Source organism: Diorhabda carinulata, chromosome 7 (genome assembly GCF_026250575.1).
Source record: "Diorhabda carinulata isolate Delta chromosome 7, icDioCari1.1, whole genome shotgun sequence".
NCBI classification, from domain to species: domain Eukaryota; kingdom Metazoa; phylum Arthropoda; class Insecta; order Coleoptera; family Chrysomelidae; genus Diorhabda; species Diorhabda carinulata.
The window spans coordinates 12,184,141-12,205,400 of record NC_079466.1 but is presented as its reverse complement, the minus strand read 5'-3'; the positions used below and the strand labels follow the sequence as shown (position 1 = coordinate 12,205,400).

The 21,260-nt window shown below is 33.5% G+C and overlaps 1 protein-coding gene across 1 annotated transcript; it reads left to right on the top strand.

The window, feature by feature from the left end:
- The first annotated feature begins 2,826 nt into the window (after positions 1–2,826).
- LOC130896474 (uncharacterized) lies at positions 2,827–20,714 on the top strand. Its single transcript, XM_057804624.1, has 2 exons — positions 2,827–4,573; positions 19,540–20,714. The coding sequence occupies exons 1-2, from the start codon at positions 3,910–3,912 to the stop codon at positions 19,557–19,559; spliced, it is 684 nt and encodes a 227-aa protein (XP_057660607.1). The 5' UTR covers positions 2,827–3,909; the 3' UTR covers positions 19,560–20,714.
- The last annotated feature ends 546 nt before the right edge of the window (positions 20,715–21,260 follow it).

The following is a 21,260-nucleotide window of genomic DNA, read 5'->3' as shown; positions in this document are numbered from 1 at the left end:
GTTGCTTTGAGAATACACTTTGTGACATAGTTCAAAGAGGACTCAACTACACAAAAAGATGATGTCAATCAGTAGGGTTAAATATCAATCCGATCAAGACTCACCTAATTTCCTTCACTAGGAAGAAAAAACTCAACCTCAAGCCAATCAAGCTAGACAGGCAAGTAATCCAGTAGAAAACAGAGGGGAAATATCTGGTACTCACACTAGATAGTAAACTTCTTTGGAGCGAACATGAAAAAGAGATAATCACCAAATCCACAAAAACTCTGATGATGTGCAGAAAATTTGCAGGGAGGAATTGAGGCTGTAACTCAAAGATCATAAAGTGAATGTACATAGCCATTGTGAGTCCAAACATCACATATGGGGCAGTGGTTTGGGGTACTAGAACTAGTCTGAATACCAAGAGGAACAATCTTTTTGCCTTCCTTATATGCAACTGGGGCCATGAAATCTCACCCAACAGCTGCACTAGAAGTGATTCTAAATCTGCCACTTCTACACATAGTACGGGAAAGCGTTGCAGGGAAAACATCACTTAGAAATGTTCAGAGACGGAATCATCAAAGAAAACCCGTTCCTAAATAATGACCAACCCTGGGACATGCATCAGACATTGCATCGTAAAAGTTTATCAAGTGGGATTAAAACACCATACAAAAAATGAATAGAAATGCCATTAAATGGTATACGGATGGATCAAAAACAGCAGACAAAACTGGAATAAGAGTGTACAGGCCCATAACCAAACACTCTGAAAGCCTGGGGAGCGCACCAAGCATTTTTCAAGTAGAAATTCATGCAATTGAAAAATGTGTTTAGTTCAATCTAGAGAGGAACTATCGCGAACAGGAGATCATCATCCTATCCGATAGTCAAACAGTTATTCGAGCTCTAAGCCAGACTCGTTTGGGATTGCCTAGAAAAAATAAACGAATGAGGCAAGAAAAATGAAATTACGCTACAATGAATAATGGGATACACCGTAGCGAAAAGAAATAAACTAGCTGATAAGCTCGCTAAAGCGGTGGCAGACAAACCCTTCATGATACTCGAACCCTTCTGATGTATCAGCAATGGAAAAAGCACTGGAAAAGAAGATAGATAGGAGCAAACCAATTATTGGGACAACCTACAAGGGCTGAGACAGACAAAGACTCTTTTGGGAAACTATAACCAGAAAAGATCTGCTGAATGTATCAACCTAAGTAAGAACAATCTAGAAATAATAACACTCTATCCACATTCTCTCGAAGTGTGAAACACTAAGTATTATTACTATTATTATTATTATGTTATAAATATTGATATAGTTTTACCATATAATTTTTACCTGTTCACGGATGAAGATTCATTTATTTTTGGAGACTTGTAAATTGAAGGAAATATTGTTGGAATGTAGCTAGGACTCAACTCCTCATCTGATTTTTTACCCCCAATAAAATGATCACTACAAATATAATCATATGGTTTAGGGAACCCACGGTGATCCATCAACGCTAAAAATTATATTTTTTATTAATTTTATCACTGTATTATTTAAACTGTTTGCAAAAAAAAATTCACTGTAATAATTTTCATTTTTCTTTTAATCATTACATTTTTATAATATTAAAATTTATTTATTTATAAATTTTATTTTTACTTTTTTTATTACAGAACTCCAAAATAATTATTTAAGTTTGCTAAACTTAACAATTGTACAAAGATTTACAACACTCGGAATTATTATTTTTGATAACAATAAGGTTATGGTACTACTTACTAAAGCCTCTAAACTGCAGCTATCCACCGATTCCGTTGATTTATTTTCCATGTAGCGGTTGGAAATTTATAAAATTTGCACTTACTTTTTCTACTAGTATTTTTACAATTCACTACACAACAACTCTGGTGACCCATTTTTATTTAATTTATTATAATTAAAATAAACAAAAAATTTTAACGTGTATTTGTTTATAATTTCGGTTATAATAGCCTCCCGTTCAAAGTTAACACTGCGAACGCTTCAGTCGATTTAATTTCCCCTACCATGCCTTCCCTCAGAGCGAATAAAGCCAAATCACCAATAACACCTCTGATATATTGTTAGAAATGACGTGCTTTGCGCATACATGAGGCACCATCTATTAGATGAGAAAAACAATATCTGGGCCTCTGGGTTATGCTCGTGCGCATAGACACACTCACTCTGAAAGAGAACTTTGTACGATATACACTCGGTGTATTTTAAATAAAGCAGTTACTACACATAGTACTTACGTATATATATATTAAATCGTTGTGTTATATTTTCAATATACAGCCATCCTTCCTAGCTTCCATTATATATATTTAAACCTTTACTCTTTCAGGTTATGGGCACGCCCAGCACGTGTTTTCTCATCTCGAAAGGGATTAGAAAAATGATTGGCTTTGTGTAGTGAAAAGAATCATGCTTGAAGAGTTCTTTTGAAAAGGCTTAACTGCCTTCAAGTTGAAGAAAATCAAATAAACTGGTAAGTTTTTGATTTTTTATTGTAAAGAAGTGCATTTTGAATGCAAAATTCAAATTAAAAGTTTAGAAGAAATTTAATTTGAGAAGAAAATTGTTTTTTTGAGGTTTTTTTTTTGATTCTTTTCTTGTAATTTTTTTTACATTAAAAGAAATTTAAATTGAAGTTAAATTTAAGAAAAAATGTAATTTTTCACTGAAAAGAGAAAAATTATAAAAATATTTTTGACTATTGGTGTATATTTCACTTAGTCAAGTTTAAACTTGTCAATGCCGCCTGGCTCGAGTAATATGATACATATTACTATATACAATGTGCTAGTCGTAAATATTATAGAACAAAAGCGCTCTTGTCGCATATACGTTAGACAGTTTATGACTCTCAGATTCTGAGAATCGGATATTGATGTAAATGTTTAGATGAAAAATAATATTACTCTCAAACAACAAATAGAGTAAAATAATTGAAGTAGTTGACTTGTTTAAGATATAGTTTGATTTTGAAGAAGTGATAATAATTATAGTTTAAAAATTATAATTATTTTACGATGAGAAGGAAATTTTAGAAGTTTAGACGCTAAATAAATATTTATTTGAAGAAATATTTATAAAAACTATATCTCGAAATTAAATTAAGTTATAAAGTGTTGTTTTTAAGTTACGTTTATTAGAGTAGGCGTGAAATAAAATCCAAACTAAAATATTTTTTCATTAATAAGGGGCCTGGAGTATCTGTTAGCCCAACAATGTCAACAACTACACCTCCAGCTACATTGCAATCAAGTACGAGTGCAATTGCGACAAGTACACCAGTTGGTCAGTCAAAAGCTCTTGCAAACACCTCAACAAGTCAAAGTACTAACACACCAACTCTGTCGACTGGTGGTGGTATTCCAAGTACTCACCATCAAGATCAACAGCAACATACTTCACAAGCTAACCAAGAATTGCAACAGTTCTTGAGTAAGCAACGTGAAAATATTGAACTTCAAAACAAAGGTTTTGAGTCAATGAAAATTTTGATGGATCACATTCAGAAAGCTTCTTAAAACTTTTTAGCTGTAGAACGGCTACGAATCCAAAGCGCTCGAGGTAATTTGATTAGCTCAACTGCCTTTTTAGATGAAACAGCAACGCAAATAGGTGCTGGGGCAAGTGCTCAATCAAGTCCACAAGACTTTAATATAGAAGTGATTGACTCTACAATAAAGGCTCCTAGTAATTTAGATGAAGAAGCTATTATTAAAAGGAAACAAGCAGTAAGAGAAATTATTACTAGCCATTTAGATGATAAATACTATAAAAAAGTTCTTTCAATTAAAGATTCTGAAACTGTTATTAAAAAATTGAGAGAAGCTAAAAGGGTTGAAAACAATGTTACTCACACTTCAGTGAGAACGAAGTTGTATGGCATGAGACTGCAACCCAGGGAGAGTATTGATCATTTTTGGAACAGATTTGAAAATACTATCGTTGAATATGAAAACTGTGATAACGCAGTGCCTTTGACAGATGAAGAGAAAAGGTCAGCCTTTTACCAAGCTGTCTGCGGTGTCATACCAGAAGTCAGGACTGCAGATTTAATTCACAGAAGAGTAACCAAAAAATCAATGACTCTGGATGAGTTGAAGTCTCATTTGCTGGAAATGGAGGCTGAGAAAAAATCATGGAATTCTCAGGAGCAGGTTGCGAGTGCAAACCAAGCAAAGCGCTTCAAAAGGTACCATGACAACTGTCATAGATGTAACAAGTCGGGTCATTATATAAAACAGTGTCCGCTAGAAGCTACAGGTGAATGGTATTGTTATATTTGCCAAGTGATAACTGATCACAATGCAAATACCTGTACCAAATATGATGCTGCTAGTCAAAGTTCAAGAAACTCCGACTACATACGCGGTCGTGGTGGTCGTGGTAGAGCTAGAGGTAGAGGAACGTCGAGAGGAAGATCGACTTGGAGAGCTGGTTTCAGAGTTAAATCCAGAGGATTTGCTAAGACCAACCGAAAGGCGTTTGGGAAACAAGCTGTTCCACCAAAGGATGGGGAAAACCAGAAGCCACAAGCCAGACAAGCAGGTATGAAGTTTGATTATATTAATAATGTAGATAATATTACGTTTATTGCAGACTCAGGTGCTAGGGCATCCAAACTTGAATTATCTAAAAGAATTAAAGAAATCTGAGCAGTCGTTGTATAATGTAAATTTTAAAGAAAATATCTTAGATTGCGAAACCTGTATTCTAGCTAAAATGGAAAAATTACCCTTTAAAGAATCTAGATTGATAGCAGATAGACCGTTACACACGATTCATTTAGATACTATGGGACAATTTAAAATAAACTCGTTTCCAGGTGCTTGTAAATACATTATTGTGTTTTTAGATGATTTTTCTAGATTTGCTAGAATATTTGCAGTCAAAAATAAAAATGAAGCAGCTAACTGTTTAGAAAGTTTCATCACAACAGTTAGAAATTTATTAGGTAAAGATGAAAAAGTGTGCTATATCAGAACTGATAATGCTAGGGAGTTTACTGGAGGTGATTTTGCAGATGTTATGCATAAAGAAAAGATAGAATCAGATTATGCTCCTCCATACACTCCAGAATTAAATGGTACAGCTGAGAGATTTAACAAAACAATACAACAAAAAATTATAGCGTTATTGTTTGACTCTGGCTTACCTAAGTCGATGTGGATATTGGCAGCTGAAACAGCTGTTAATATGTACAATCGTACACCTCACAAAACCAATGGTTTTGTATCTCCATTGAATGAACTCAATGCAAAGATTAGCACACATATGAATAAAATTAGAAGGTTTGGATGTTCAGCTTACGTTAAACTTCCAATATCAGAAATCAAGTTTTCTGAAAGAGCAATAAGAACCATACTAGTGGGTTACTCACGTACGGGATACGTCTTGTGGGAGCCAACCTCTGGTAAATTCTTAAATTCTAGACATGTCAGGTTTAATGAAAAACTAGTTTAAAAGGATATTTACAAAACTAAAGATTTAGAAGTTGAAGATTCTCCGACAGTTGAAAAACAAAAAGAAGTTGAAGTAGATGATGATTCAATTGATGGAAAAATCGATTCTGAATCTTCTGATGTGAATATTCCAGTGACAAAAGATTCAGGTAAACAACTAGTTAAATCAGACAAGTCTAGAAAGCGTAAATTAGATGAAAATGTTGTTGCGTTCGCTCTCATATTCTTTAGATATTATAATAGAAAGGTACTAACGGCAACGTTGCTTTTCCGAACAGCAGCTAAAAACTAAAAGGTGTGCTTAGCAGAGAGAACAGAGACAGACACAGAAAGAACCACATGTTTAAGTTTAATTTAATCAAATATATCGTTACTTTGCCTTTACAAAGTTTATTATTTACAATTATTGTAATAATTCATAGAATAGTGTTTCTTCATGAATAAATGTGAAAGTTGGTCAAGTTGTATATGTTGCATTCGCATCCTGAATGAACTAGTGTAAACTGGAAACGAGAAGCTCAATAAAGCTGCGAGCATCGTAATACACATAAATTTGGTCCTTCGAGCCGGATGTGTGTGTGATCAACAGTTTGGCCTTTCAAGACAGGAAGAGGGGAGATAAATGAGTGAGTCAGTTTCATTTACTTTCATTCCTTTTGAGTTTATAAAAGTAGAATTTCTCGTAATTTCTAATGAAATTAATATTCTATTTCATTTCATTAATATCATACAAATTAATTTTTATGTGTTTTTCTTTACAATCGATTACATCAGAAAAAACTGTACCGCTCTTTTCTACTATTCCCGATTTCAACGTTGAGATCGTATTGGTTGAACAATAATATTGTTCGTTTTAACATACATTCGTCTATCTATCGTGTAGATAAACATTTTTCATAATTCAAATAAAATATGTAATCACCTACCGTTGTAGGTTAACAAAGTTAACAAAAATATTTTATATTTCATATATAATCACCTTCAGTTGTAGGTAATAAGACAAAAAAAAAACATAACATTCCTATCCTCATTTGGATATTTGCGGCGTTGCTTTCGACGCAAAAAAGGGTCGACCATTCAGTGGCGTACCGATTATATTATTAATTTCACATTTACTTTCATTTAATTTTAATTAATTATTAAAAATGGCTAACGAGGCCGGTCGAAATGACCAAGAACAAGAATTTCAATTAATGATTTCTCGTTTAGTTTCTCGCCGCGGCCAATTAAAAGGTCAACTAACGCGGTTTAAAAAATTTGTTGCTGATTCAAACAATAATTCAAAAATCACAGAAATTTCCACTCGTATGCAAAGAATGGAACTCATCTTTGATGAATTTAACAAGGTGCAAACCGAAATTGAGCAATATGATGAATCCGAACAAAATTTCTCCGAGCGAGTCACCTTTGAAGATGATTATTATGAAACGGTAGCAAAGGCAAAAGAATTCGTCGGTCAATTTGGCAATCAGTCTCAAAATTCGTTTTTTATACCTCAACAAAATAACTCAAATTTTAATATTCAATCTTCTCACATAGAAACATTCAATGTTAAATTGCCACCTTTGTCTCTGCCCGAATTTGACGGCAGTTATGATAAATGGTTAACATTTACGATGCATTTTCGGCTCTCATCCATAATAATCCTAATTTAGGTAACATACAAAAGTTTTACTATCTCCAAACAACGTTAAAAAAAGAAGCAATAAAAATTATAGACTCTCTGGAGGTAACAGATTCGAATTATCCTGTGGCTTGGGAGTTATTAAAGGAGAGATATCAAAATAAAAAATTTATAATAAAAAACCACATAAAACAAATCTTTGATTTGCCAAATGTAAATAGAGACTCCTTTGAATCTCTACGATTTTTTGTAGACAATTTACAAAAGCACTATATTTGCGTAATTTAAAAGAGCCAGTAGAACAATGGAGTACAATTTTAATTCATCTATTATTATCTAAATTAGATGCAAATTCTAGGAAAGAGTGGAAGATTGGAACTAAAGACGTAGTGTCACCAACTTCAGAAACATTCATTCAATTTTTGATCGATAGATGTAAACTACTCGAATCTATCGACAATAAATATCTGAACAAACCCTCTTCTTCAAATTATCAGAATACATATCACAAATCTGCTACAACAAAGATACAGAGTAATATTTCTACAAGGCTTCTAGCTTGTATTTTTTGCAAAGGAGATCACGTAATTTATTATTGCAATGAATTTTTAAAACTTTCTATTTCAGATCGTATCAATACAATACGTAAACTTAAAGCTTGCACTAATTGCCTTCGACTAGGACATAAAGTTTCGAATTGTCAAGGAAGTTCATGCAGAATTTGTGATAAAAAACATAATAGTTTACTGCATTTATCTATTACTAATAAAAACTCACATCAAAATTGCGACATTACTGATAAACATAATATTTCCAATAATGAAGCGCACGCCTCTGTTAATAATTCTTCACAGAACTTGCCAATCAAGTCTGATGAGAAACTAGTCGAAAGAATTTTTTTTTTTTTTTATAAATTTATTGTCGCATCAACTACAAAGGTTATTAGCGACATGTCAATTATAGTTTGTGATATAATTTGGTGTCTTTCAAATACTTAATTATGTTTGCATTATTACAATTTTCATTGAGTGGTTATATTGTCTGGAAAATTGTTAAGTATTCTTTCATTTCTGTACTTTCGACAGTTTAACAATAAATGTTCAACATTAAGGTTCTCGTTACAAGTTTCACATATCGGTGGGTTTTCTCTATTAAATAGATGGGAGTGTGTTGCTTTAGTGTGACCTAGCCTTAAGCGATCGATTTTTATTTGATCTGCGCGACTTTTTGGGCTACCTTTCCATGGTTTAACGTATGGTTTGATGGTTTTCAATATTGACTGCGACTTGTTCCACTCACTTTGCCACTGAGCTTTCGCTTTTATTACCGCTTTGAAATCACTGACCATCACTTCGCGCACAATTGTTGCTTTGTTGTTATCTGCTGCTTCTCTGGCGTATTGATCCGCTTTTTCGTTTCCTGGGATATTGGTGTGCGATGGGACCCAGATAATTTGGACGCACGCTTTGGATTGGTGGAGGAGGTATAGTTGGGTTTTAATGAGGGAACCTAGTGGGTGTTTGGGAAAGAGTTGTTTAATGGTGTTGATGGAGCTCATAGAATCAGTAATTATTGCAATTTTTTTATATTCATATCTACTGGCGATTGTTAATGCCTGAAATATGGCATAAAGTTCGCCAGTGTGAACGCTATTGTGAGGAGATAGCTTAAATGCAAAATTTTCGTTTGCTAGTATAACTGCTGCTCCTATGCCATTAGGTGTTTTGGATGCGTCAGTGTACATAAGATGGTATTCTTTGAGGTTTTCTTCAACGAGGGTGTGAAATGATTGAACTATCAGGGGGTGATTTGTTTCCTCTTTTTTGTAGTAACTCAAATTAACGTTGATGGTAGGAATAGGGATTATCCAAGGGGGAGGAGTTTTTATATTGATTGGAAAGAAAACTGGTAGTTCAATTGTCAAGATGTTTGTGTATTGGCGAATTCTTTCGTAGAAGGGAATCGTTGTTTGTTTGTTTCCGAATAAATTTTTAAAGCGGTCTGTTTTGATGTTGTAATTAACTGGGTTATTTCTATTTGATAATACTGATGTTGCGTAGGTTATGCTAAGTTGAATTCTTCGCAGTCTAAGGGGTGGTTCTCCAGTTAGACAGTGGAGACTCTCTATCGGTGTTGTTCGAAATGCGCCGGTGGCGATTCTTAGTGCAGTGTTTTCTAATACGTTAAGTTGCTTGAGGTGTGTTTTCTCGCATGATGCATAAACTATGGAGCCGTAGTCGATCCTTGATCTTATAAGGGCCTTATATAGATTTATCAGACAGGTGGAATCCGCGCCCCATTTATGGCTGGCAATTGTTTTCAATAGATTCAGACCATTTTGACAGACTTTCTTAAGGTAGTCAATATGTTGTTTCCAGGTGAGTTTTTTATCAAAAGTTATGCCCAAAAATTTTATATATTCTACGAACTCTAAATTTTGACCATTCAAGATTAAGTTAGGTTTTTCTTGTATGTACTTTCTGGAGAAGAGAATACATTTTGTTTTAGTTTCCGAGAATTTCAATCCGTTGGTGTTAGACCAGTTGCTTAGGTTATCGAGTACGGTTTGTAAATGCATTTGGATAGTGGTTATATTTTTCCCTTTTGCAAATAGTACTAAATCATCGGCGTATAATCTTCCTTTGATTAGCGGAGAGCATTTGTCAAGAATATCGGTGATAGCAATCAGGAATAGAGTGGTACTTATTGTAGACCCTTGTGGAATCTCGTTCTTCTGTAGTTTTTTAGCTGATAGGCTTCTGTCTACTCTCACTTGGAAGTATCTGTCTGTCAGGAGATTTTTTATGAAGTGTAGAATGTTCCCTCCTAGACCCCACTTTTGTAGTTTTGAGGTTATATTGTGTTTCCAAACCATGTCATATGCCTTGGCGATATCCATAAATACGGCTATACATTCTTGTTTATTGGCAAAACCTTCACTTATTTCGGATTCTAGGTCTATCAGGTTATCAGCTGTGCACCTATTTTGGCGAAATCCGCTTTGTTCTGGTGCCAATAAATTATTTTGTTCTAGTACCCAGAGTAATCTACGATTAACCATTTTCTCCATAATCTTGCATAGGACGTTCGTTAAGGATACTGGCCGGTAAGACTCTGGTTTTGTTCTTATTTTGTCAAGTTTCAAAAGTGGGATTATCACAGCTTCGCGCCAGCTTGAAGGAAAGACTTTATTAGTCCAAATGTAGTTATACAGTTTTAATAGGTAGTTTTTGGTGCTATCTGAAAGTTTTTGTAGGAATACTACTGGTATTTGATCTGGACCAGGGGCAGTATGTTTTTGTGATTTCAAAGCTTCATAAAGTTCTATTTGGCTGAACGCGCAGTTAATAGGATTTGATTGTTCTTCACTAAAATCTTCCAAAATTTCTTCTTCGATATTTTTTATATTCTTTATGAACTTTGCATCATAGTTTGAATCATTAGAGTTATATTCGTATTGTGAAGCTAATGCTTCCGCTATTTCACTTGAATTTGTGATCAGGGTGTTATTTTTAACTAAAAATGGAATTCTTGGGGATTGTTTTATTCCAGACATCTTCCGAATATTTTGCCAAACTAAGGATAGTGGAGTTGAGGATGTTATTGTAGATACGAATTTAATCCATGACTCCTGTCTACTCTTCTTCATAATATATCTCGCTCGGGCTCTTTGTTTTTTATATTCAATTAAATTTTCTACAGTATTCTTCCGTTTAAACTTGTTAAAAGAGGACTTATAAATTCTGATTGCGTTTTGACAGTCTTTGTTCCACCAAGGTAGTGGTTTATGGTTTAATAATATTTTAGTATATCCTATGTGTGTTTTGGCAGCGTCTACGATTATAGATGTGAAGGTTTCTACGAGATTTTCTACATTTAAAATTGGCTGGTCTTTTGTAATGTTAATCTTCGTTTCAACTGTTTCGCTAAATTTTTCCCAATTAGCATTTTTTAGATTCCATTTTGGGTTTGGTAAGCTATTATTCTCAGAGAGTTTTGATGTATATGAAATCTTTATAGGATAATGATCGCTTCCAAATAAATATGGTATTACATCCCAAGTTAATGTGGGAGTCAGGACTGGTTCACACAGGGTGATATCAATGGCTGAGCATGTTCCTGTGTGTATGTCAATTCTTGTTGGTCTTCCGTCATTTAAGATGTTAAGATTTAGGGAATTTATCATGTTGTCAATTGTTTTGCCTCGGGCTGTGGTATAGTTTGATCCCCATAGTGTATTGTGAGCGTTAAAGTCACCTAAAATCAATCGAGGACTTGGAATAGTTTTTAGAACTTGTTCAAGTTCTGACGTATCAATATTTTGGTCTGGGGGTATGTATAGAGAGGATATATATATATATATTCTTTGTGGTATATCAACTGCTACAGTTATTAATTCAATATTGTTTGCTACGGAAATGATTTGTTGTGTGTTATATTTATTGTGGACGTATATTGCTACACCTCCAGATGCCTTTCCATTGTACGTTCTATTTTTGTAGAAGCAGGTGTAGTTTTTCAAGTTGTAATAATGTTGATTTTTAAAATTGGTTTCTTGTAAGCATATTATGTTTGGTGATAGTTCGGAGAGTAGGTTTTTAAGCATTTCGAATCTTCTGTAGAATCCTCTTAGATTCCACTGTAAAATTGAGTTATTATTAGTCATTATTCCTGCGATGATTCAATTGATGATTCAGAGTAGTCTTCTATTTCTTGTGCGATAGTTGACGGGTGTAAATTTAGCTGTCCCATGATTTTTTTCCTGATTCTTGTACTGATGCTTTTCATTCTTTTGTTTGTAAAATATGGATGCATGTGTGCGAGTAGTTTTAAGAAGCTTTTTGTATCTTCTGTATATATTTTTGATATACTCAATGGATCTTTTATTCCTATTGCATTTTCGAAGAAATCAACGGCTTCCGCGAAAGTTAAAATTTGTCTTTCGTCTTCAAATATTTGTTGTGCTGACTCCATTAATTTGTAGAAAGTACTTGTTTGTGTATTTGATTTGTTGTTTGATATCTTTTTCGCTTTCTTAATTGTTTGTTCGTTTGGTTTATTAAATGTATCCTTTGTTTGTGGTGTAGGTGAAGGTGGAGTTGTGATCTCAGATAAGGTGCGTTTTGTATTCGTTGTATCTGTATCCATGTGTATTTCTGCTGATATGGTTAGTTTTTTAGAATTTCTGCTATCGCTTGTGGATTGAGTGGTATGTTTGAGGTTGGTAGGAGCTATATGTGATGGTATGTCTTCTGTTTGATTATTCACATTTGTTAGGTTTGTTGTGGTCGAGTTCGAAACTGGAGGTTTGTTGTAGATTTGATTGACAATGTTTGTTGATCTTGTTGTATTAGTGTCCATTGGTAATGATGTATTGTCGGATGTAGTGCTTATTGATGTGTTCTGACAATTATTAGAGTTATGTCCTGATCCGTTACATAAAGAACACAAATGGCTATCATGCGTTAAGAAGATTCGGTATGTAGTATCTTCAAAATTAATGAGCATCGAGGTAGGTATTGTAATTTGTGTGGGAGATATGTAAACAATACGGCGAAAGCTTAGAATGTGTTTAAAGTTTGTGTTAGAAGTACCGATTTTGAGGAATGTTATGGAAGACGACAGATGGAGGCCCAATTGTCTGAGTTCCTTTTCGATAATTTGATGAGGTATAGTTGGACAGACGTTCGATAGTAGTAATCTTTCACTAGGTGTTATAAGTCGACGTACAGAAAGAATATCGTTAAATATTGATTTTTCCATTGCATTTTGTTAAAAATTCGTCCACGTCTTCTTTTTTAGATAGATATATGCATATTCTATTATTGGTTATTCTTGATGAGAATATAATTTTGCTGGGATTGATAATAGTGCCTACGGCTATCAGGTATTCTTCTAATTTTACTCCATTTAGTGAGCTAATTACTATTGCTTGTTGTTTCGTTGGAAAAATTGTTTTTTGTTGGCTTGTAATGGATGAATAAGATTGTGGAGGGTTATTAGGTAGGGCAAAAGTAAAATTGTTTGTGCTGTTTTCATCCATCTTCTTTGAATCTAATTAACATATTAGTACTTAAACCGGTACTGGTTTCTAAATGTTGTTTTGCTGATAAGCGGCAACAGGTTTTGTACCTTGACTAACAACAATCGTGTTTGATTGTTAGCATTCAAATGTTAAATTCGTTATGAAGATTTTAAATTTGCTTACTTTGAGATGATATATATGGGGGTGATGATTGCGATAATGGTTGTAGTTTTTTTCACTAAATAACTATATTTACACTTGTAAAATGATTAATCGACGAGAGCTGATTTTTACACCTAGTCGAAAGAAATGATAGTAAACAAAGTGTTGTTGCTTGTGCTCAAAATATTTTAACTTTAACTGCTTACGATAACGATTCATTTGTTTTACTTACAACCGCACTTTTAAAAATTGAAAATAAAGACGGCGAATCCATGATTTGTCGAGCGCTTTTAGATGCCGGTTCTCAGTCAAATTTCATGAGTCAGGAATTATTTGAAAGATTGAATATTCAAGGGACAGATGTTCATATAAAAGTTATAGGAATAAACGGCAATATAAGTTTTATTAATAATGTTATTAAAACACGAATTAAATCTATAAACTCCAATTATAATGTTAATTTACAATTTTTGGTATCCAATCAGATAACGACTGACACACCCCACATGGACTTTGATACGTCTCATCTCAAAATTCCTAATAATATTGATTTGGCGGATCCACAATTTAATGAATCCAGTAAAGTTGATATACTTTTGGGTGCCGGTATTTTTTATCGCTTATTATTACCCGGTCAAATTTCTCTAGGAAAGGGTCGTCCTATTCTACAAAATACAGAACTCGGTTGGATTGTAGCAGGTACAATCAGTTGTCCGAATATAAATAATAGAAATTTTTCTGTGTGTAACTTGTCAAGTTCAATGAACAATCTTGAAAATGGATTAGAGAAATTTTGGTTGATAGAAGAAATTCCGTCTTTGAAAAATAACTATACCGAGGAAGAAAATGAAGTAGAGAGTCATTTTCAACAGACTTATAGTCGTGATAATTATGGTAACTTTATTGTCCGCTTACCTTTTAGGGACAATCTAGAGCAGTTGGGCGAAATCCACTTCGGGTTTAAGTTTAAACGATATATTAAAAACAGGACCTTGCATCCAGGATACGTTATTCTTTATCTTATTACGTTTTCGATTATTTCCGATTGTAGTTTCCGCGGACATCGCGAAGATGTATCGATGCGTTAAAATACATGAAAACGATACAAAGTTTCAATTAATACTCTGGCGCAATAATACTACAGATCCTTTGAAAATTTACAAGTTACTCACGGTAACATATGAGATGAGCCCTGCCTCTTTTTTAGCTACTCGTTGCTTAAAACAGTTAGCTCTTGATGATGAAATCAATCATCCTGAGGCTGCTCAATCTATTTTAAAGGATTTTTACATGGACGACTACTTAGTCTCCGTAAAGGATATTAAATCTGCATGTTTTTTAATAAAAGATGTATATAACATTTGACTGTCGGGCGGATTCCGTTCACGCCAATGGCCTTCAAATAATGAGCAAATTTTGAATTTTGTTTCACAATTAGATCCCTCTACTTAAACAGATTATATTATTAAGGACGAACAAAGTTGCAGTAAAACTTTAGGTACGGTCTGGAACTCTTCAGAGGATATTTTAAAATATGTTACAAATCCCGAATCTGGTCCAGATCACTACAAGATCTTCACAAAGAGACGAATTTTATCCGTTATCAGTCAAATCTTTGATATTCTAGGTCTTATAAGTCCCGTTATCACGCGCGCGAAATTATTTATGCAAAAATTGTGGGGTTTAAAAATAGGTTGGGATGATCCAGTACCCGACAATTTTCTAATTTCGTGGCTACAGTTTTACAATAGTTTGAAATTAATTGAAAAATTAAAATTTTCACGACATATTTTAATAACAGATTTCATATCCATAGAAATGCATGTCTTTACCGACGCTTCTCAGTACGCTTATGGTACTGCAATTTATTTCAGGTCCATGAATTCATTGGACACAGTAAATGTAAATCTAGTTTGTTCCAAATCTAGAGTTGCTCCTTTGAAAGTAATTTCTATCCCTCGATTAGAGCTTTGTGCCGCATTGTTAGGTGTTGAATTAGCGCACACAGTAATAAAGGCAACAGAAAATGAAATTAAAATTGATAAAATGTTTTACTGGTGTGATTCGACCATTGTGTTGGCTTGGATATCATCGGAATCCAGTAAACTCAAAACGTTCGTCGCAAATCGCGTATCAAAGATACAGACTTTTTCCCATAGTCAACAGTGGCGTTACATACCAACGGATTTGAATCCAGCTGACTACATATCTCGAGGTGTCCACCCAGGAGAAATACAAGAATTAGATTCGTGGTTCTTTGGTCCTAAATTCCTTTTAAGTAGCAATCAATATTGGCCTAATAACATTGAAACTCAATCAAATTCCGATTTACCTGAATTGAAACAGCCGCCCAACATAATATTGTTAACCAAAGAATGTGTTAAATTTGACGTCTTTTATAAATATTCTTCGTTTAATAAATGTATTCGTATAATCGCCTACCTTTTGCGATTTAAAAATAACTTAAAGGTTAAGCCCAAGCAGAGAGATTTAAATAAGCTTAAAATTTCCGAATTAGACGAAGCTAAAATAATTTTAATTAAACATTTTCAACGCAAACATTTTGCTATTGAAATCAAAGATTTATTAAGACACAAACAAGTTTCAAAAAAGAGTAAACTCTTCCGTTTGAGTGTTTTTCTCGACGAGAGGGGTATAATAAGAATCGGGGGAAGATTGAAAAATACTAATTTAAATTTTGACAATAAGTATCCAATTATTCTGCCTGTAAAATGCCACTTAACATCTCTTATTGTGAGACATTTTCATTTTAAATACTTGCATGCCGGACCACAAACTCTATTATCCGTTATTAGACAAAATTATTGGCCTATGCAAGGTCGAAATTCAGTTAGAGGAATTTTAAGAAAATGCGTTATTTGTTTTAAAGTATCACCTTCTGCAGGCCTTCAAAAAATGGGTGATCTACCGTCAACCCGAGTACAACCTTCTAGAATATTTTCTGTACTTGGAGTAGACTATACGGGTCCATTCTTAATTAAAAATAGTTTTTTGCGAAATACCAAATCGATAAAGGCATGGATATGTATTTTTATATGTTTTGCTTCTAAGGCCATACATATCGAACTGGTAACTGAACTATCAACTAATAGTTTCTTGAATGCGTTTAAAAGGCTAATCGCTCGCAGAGGTTTTCCTTCGGAAATCTATTCGGACAATGGGTCCAATTTTGTCGGTGCGTCCAATCTTATAAACGAAATCAAAGATGATGGTGGGAAAGCGCTGTACGACTCACAAAATATCATTTAAAGCGAGTTTTACAGAACACTCTTCTAACATACGAGAATTTCTATTCTTTATTGGTTCAAATTGAATCTATAGTAAACTCACGCCCTCTGACTCCACTTAGTGAAGATCCAGACGACTCGGAAGTTTTAACACCTGGACATTTTATAATTGGTGCTCCTCTAACTTTCTTACCAGAAAACTAATTAGACGTTAAACATTCTAGGTTAAGTTGTCGCTATAAACAATTGCGAGCTTTATTTGAACAGTTTTGGAGGAGCTGGTCTCGCAGTTATCTACAGACTCTTCAAGAACGCCCCAAATGGCAAGTTGCAAATGACATTTATAAGGTCGGTCAATGCATCGTGTTACATGATGATGCTGCTCCATTAGCCTGGAAGATTGGAAGAATAATGAACGTGCATCCTGGTGCTGATGGGCACATTCGAGTGGTAACTGTTAAAGTGAAAAACGCTATATTTAAACGTCCTGTCATTAAAATCAGTGTTTTGTCTATTTATGATCAATCCTAATGCAGTGATTATTATATATAAACTGATTTATGACTTATTAATTTGTAGAATATTAGATTAAGATTTTTTTTTCAATGTAATGCATATTCGAACATTTCAATGTATGTTTAATCAGGTTGAGTCTCGTAGCCGACAAGGTCAAGGTTTATAATTAATCGATATTTTAGTTAAGTTGTCATATGTTTGTAAATTTTGGTTTCATTTTATTTTTCTTGAAACTACGAGATTCCAAGGGAGGCCGCTATGTTGCGTTCGCTCTCATATTCTTTAGATATTATAATAGAAAGGTACTAACGGCAACGTTGCTTTTCCGAACAGCAGCTAAAAACTAAAAGGTGTGCTTAGCAGAGAGAACAGAGACAGACACAGAAAGAACCACATGTTTAAGTTTAATTTAATCAAATATATCGTTACTCTGCCTTTACAAAGTTTATTATTTACAATTATTGTAATAATTCATAGAATAGTGTTTCTTCATGAATAAATGTGAAAGTTGGTCAAGTTGTATATGTTGCATTCGCATCCTGAATGAACTAGTGTAAACTCCTGGAAACGAGAAGCTCAATAAAGCTGCGAGCATCGTAATACACAAATGTATCAAATGATACAAAATCTAAGAAGCTTAGAACTTCTAAGAGAAAGCCGAAACCTAAAATAGATGAAAACTTTGTTTATGCCAAAACAGCTGAAAAATTCAAGATTATAGACGAAGAAGAATTTATTCATGCTATGCTTGCTTCAGTCAGCAAAGATCCCAGTAATTACACAGAGTGTTTACTGCGGGAAGATAGTGCTGAGTGGATCAAAGCAATTAAAGAAGAACTCAAATCAATAGAAGATAATCAAGTCTATGAACTTGTAGATAGACCTGTAGATGCAAATGTATTAGATTCTAGATGGGTTCTGAAAACTAAAATTGGCAAAACAGGTGAAACCATCTATAAAGCTAGAGTAGTTGTTAGAGGCTTTTTAGATGAAAATGAGTACGAGTTGAAAGAAACTTATGCTCCAGTGTCAAGACTTCCAGTAATTAGATCAGCACTAGCAATCATAAATAAACTTGATTTAGATGCTAGACAAATGGATGTAAAAACAGCTTTTCTGTACGGTACTTTAGAAAAAGCTGTTTTTATGGAAATCCCAGAAGGTTATGATTGTAGTGATGAGATTAGAAAGATGAAAGTCTGGAAGCTTAAGAAATCTTTATATGGATTGAAGATCAGTCCTAAAAGATGGAATAAAAGATTCACTGAAGAAGCACTATAGCTGGGTTTAGAAAATGATTTAAATGAGCCATGCTTATTTACTTGGAGGAAAGATGGAAAAATTGCTGTTGTAATCCTATATGTAGATGATATGATTGCAGCTAGCAATGATCCAGAAAAATTAGACGAAATCATCAATCATTTCAGCAAGGTTTTTGAGATGAAAATCTTGGGAGAACCAGAGAATTTTCTTGGAATGAAAATTCATCGTGTTAGAAGCAAACGTGAAATGTCTATTACTCAGCCTGAGTACACCGAAAAGATCCTAGAAAGATTTAACATGAAAATATGCAATACTCATGACACTCCGATGATAACTAGACAAGTTAAAAATAGAAACAACAAAAATAAAACAAAATTAGATGATTCTGATGATCCAACTGATGCACCTTATAGAGAGGCTATAGGGAGTTTGTTGTGCAACCAGACCAGACATAGCTTACGCTGTGAATTTGTTGTCTAGAAGACAAAATAATCCAACAAAAGGAGATTGGACCGAAGTCAATAGAATTTTCCGATATCTTAGAGGAACAACTGACTTGGGTTTGTACTATAGAGGTAAAACCGAAGTCATGGAAGCTTTGACTGATTCTAGCTTCAGAGATCGAGAAAAGTCGACTTCAACGAGTGGCTATGTAATTCAACTGTATGGTGATACAGTAGCTTGGAGAAGCCACAAACAGTCCTCTCCTGTTACATCAACGTGTCAAGCAGAATATTTTGCTATGAGTGAATCCTGTAAGGAAATAATTTCCTTAGACAAAGCGACTAGAAATATAATAGGTAAAACTATGTATCCAGTCACTATTAGATGTGACAATAAAGCAGCTTGTGACTGTACTCAAATGGAAGGGAGTCACAAATTAAAAGATTTTGATGATGATGTCGATCTCATCAAATCTAATTTGGCTGAAAGAGAAAAGACGGGTATAAAACCTCAAATGGCTGAAACTCATGGTGATTTTATTAAATCTTGTGTCTTAGCGGGTAAAATAAAAGTTAAATGGATATCTACTAAATTAAATGTCGCGGATATTATGACCAAACCTTTACCTTCTACTTTGCATATTAACATTAGAAATAGAATTATGAACATAGATGATAAAATTTAGATGATATAGATGTTGAATATAGATGTTATTTAAAATACTTTAATTAATGAATTAAATCGTATACTTATTATTCATTCTTTTACAGAAACTAATAACCAGTCATAGCAGTGTGCGCAGTGGAGAGTACAATGGAGTTCAAAGGCAACTTTTAATTTAATATTTGATTGATACTTTTATATTCGTTATTATATGCCATTGATATTTTATATTAGATGTGTTCACGATCGTAAGTCGATCTTAGATGTAATTTTAAAATTATTGTAAGAGATGTATGTGCAAAGCGAGGGAGTGTTAAAAATGACGTGCTTTGCGCATACATGAGGCACCATCTATTAGATGAGAAAAACAATATCTGGTCCTCTGGGTTATGCTCGTGCGCATAGACACACTCACTCTGAAAGAGAACTTTGTACGATAAACACGTGCTTCTATATACACTCGGTGTATTTTAAATAAAGCAGTTACTACAAATAGTACATACATATATTTATCAAAATCGTTGTGTTATATTTTCAATATACAGCCATCCTTCCTAGCTTCCATTATATATATTTAAACCTTTACTCCTTCATATATATTATATTTCATTCTTAATATACCTATATAATACAACCGATTTTAAACAACAGCATTGTTGCCACTTTTTCTATTCCATTCTATTTTCTTATGCAAATATATTACAGATTTTCAAAATCAATTCTTGTGGTCTCCCCATTTCTCTACAGTCTAAACTACTGAACTGATATTGATCAAGTTCTGGGAAAATTTGGTGACAACACTCTTGATGTATTGTGCAAAATATAATTTGTACCTAAAAAATTGCATCCACCTATGAACACTTTCGTTCTAAAGTACTATGCAAATTTCATTCTTTGTTATTGAATCTTCTAGCTTTCTGGAAGGTGTTTAATACTTACACTAAGCTACAACGTCATATTTTGTATAAAAAAAGTTATTATATTAACTAATGTTGTACCCCGTATATATTTGAAATGAGAATCAATTCTTTATCTATTCACGTATTCACTAAATTACTAAACAAAAACACAAAACAAATTTCATATATAATTTAATATTTGATTTTTATTGTTTTCCCTTTATCACCCTGTAAGCTGAGCAAAATTACCGTAACATAAATTTACGGGTTTGTATTGTAAAATCACCGTATAAAGTTTTACGGACATATTGCTTATAATAGTTTATTTATCAAGCAAAACTATCATAATCCCTTGTACGAGACACATTTCAAAGTTAGTTGGAAATATGCGTTTTTTATAAGCACATACAATTTTTTATTTAAGAATACCTAACGCAAATAGGCAAATATCTCTCCACACTTTTTCTGTATAACCATTATTTTAGGCGGTATGATTAAATCCACGATTTTCTCCAAAATTATAAAACTTCTGGTGGTTTATTTCCTTTGTAGGTTTAATTAAGAGTGCCAAAAATTCCTACTAGGGAAGTGAATAAATAATCGATTTTTGTTTTAATCGATTATTTCTTTCTTAGTATCGATTTTTTGTAATCGATTTTATTAATTGTAAAAATCGATTTTTAATGAATCGATTACATGAATTACGCATTTTAAATCGATTTTTGTAAGTAATGCCATCTATGCGATGAATGAAAAAATGAGTAAGTAAGTTTATTAAATGTAAACACGTCGATAAAAAATGAGCGCCATCTTTATGTACAAATACATAATAAGTTGTGATCTTTTGTATCTTTTTTTATCTCTTTGAAGTTTTGAAGTGTCAAAATATTGTTGTTAACCATAAAAATGTCTTCCATTGGTAAAACACC

Excerpts from the sequence above, each read along its gene's own strand:
- LOC130896474 (XM_057804624.1), top strand. The coding sequence starts at position 3,910 with ATGAGACTGCAACCCAGGGAGAGTATTGATCATTTTTGGAACAGATTT. Across the intron at positions 4,574-19,539 it reads GCCACAAGCCAGACAAGCAG|AAACTAATAACCAGTCATAG; the intron begins GTATGAAGTTTG and ends ATTCTTTTACAG.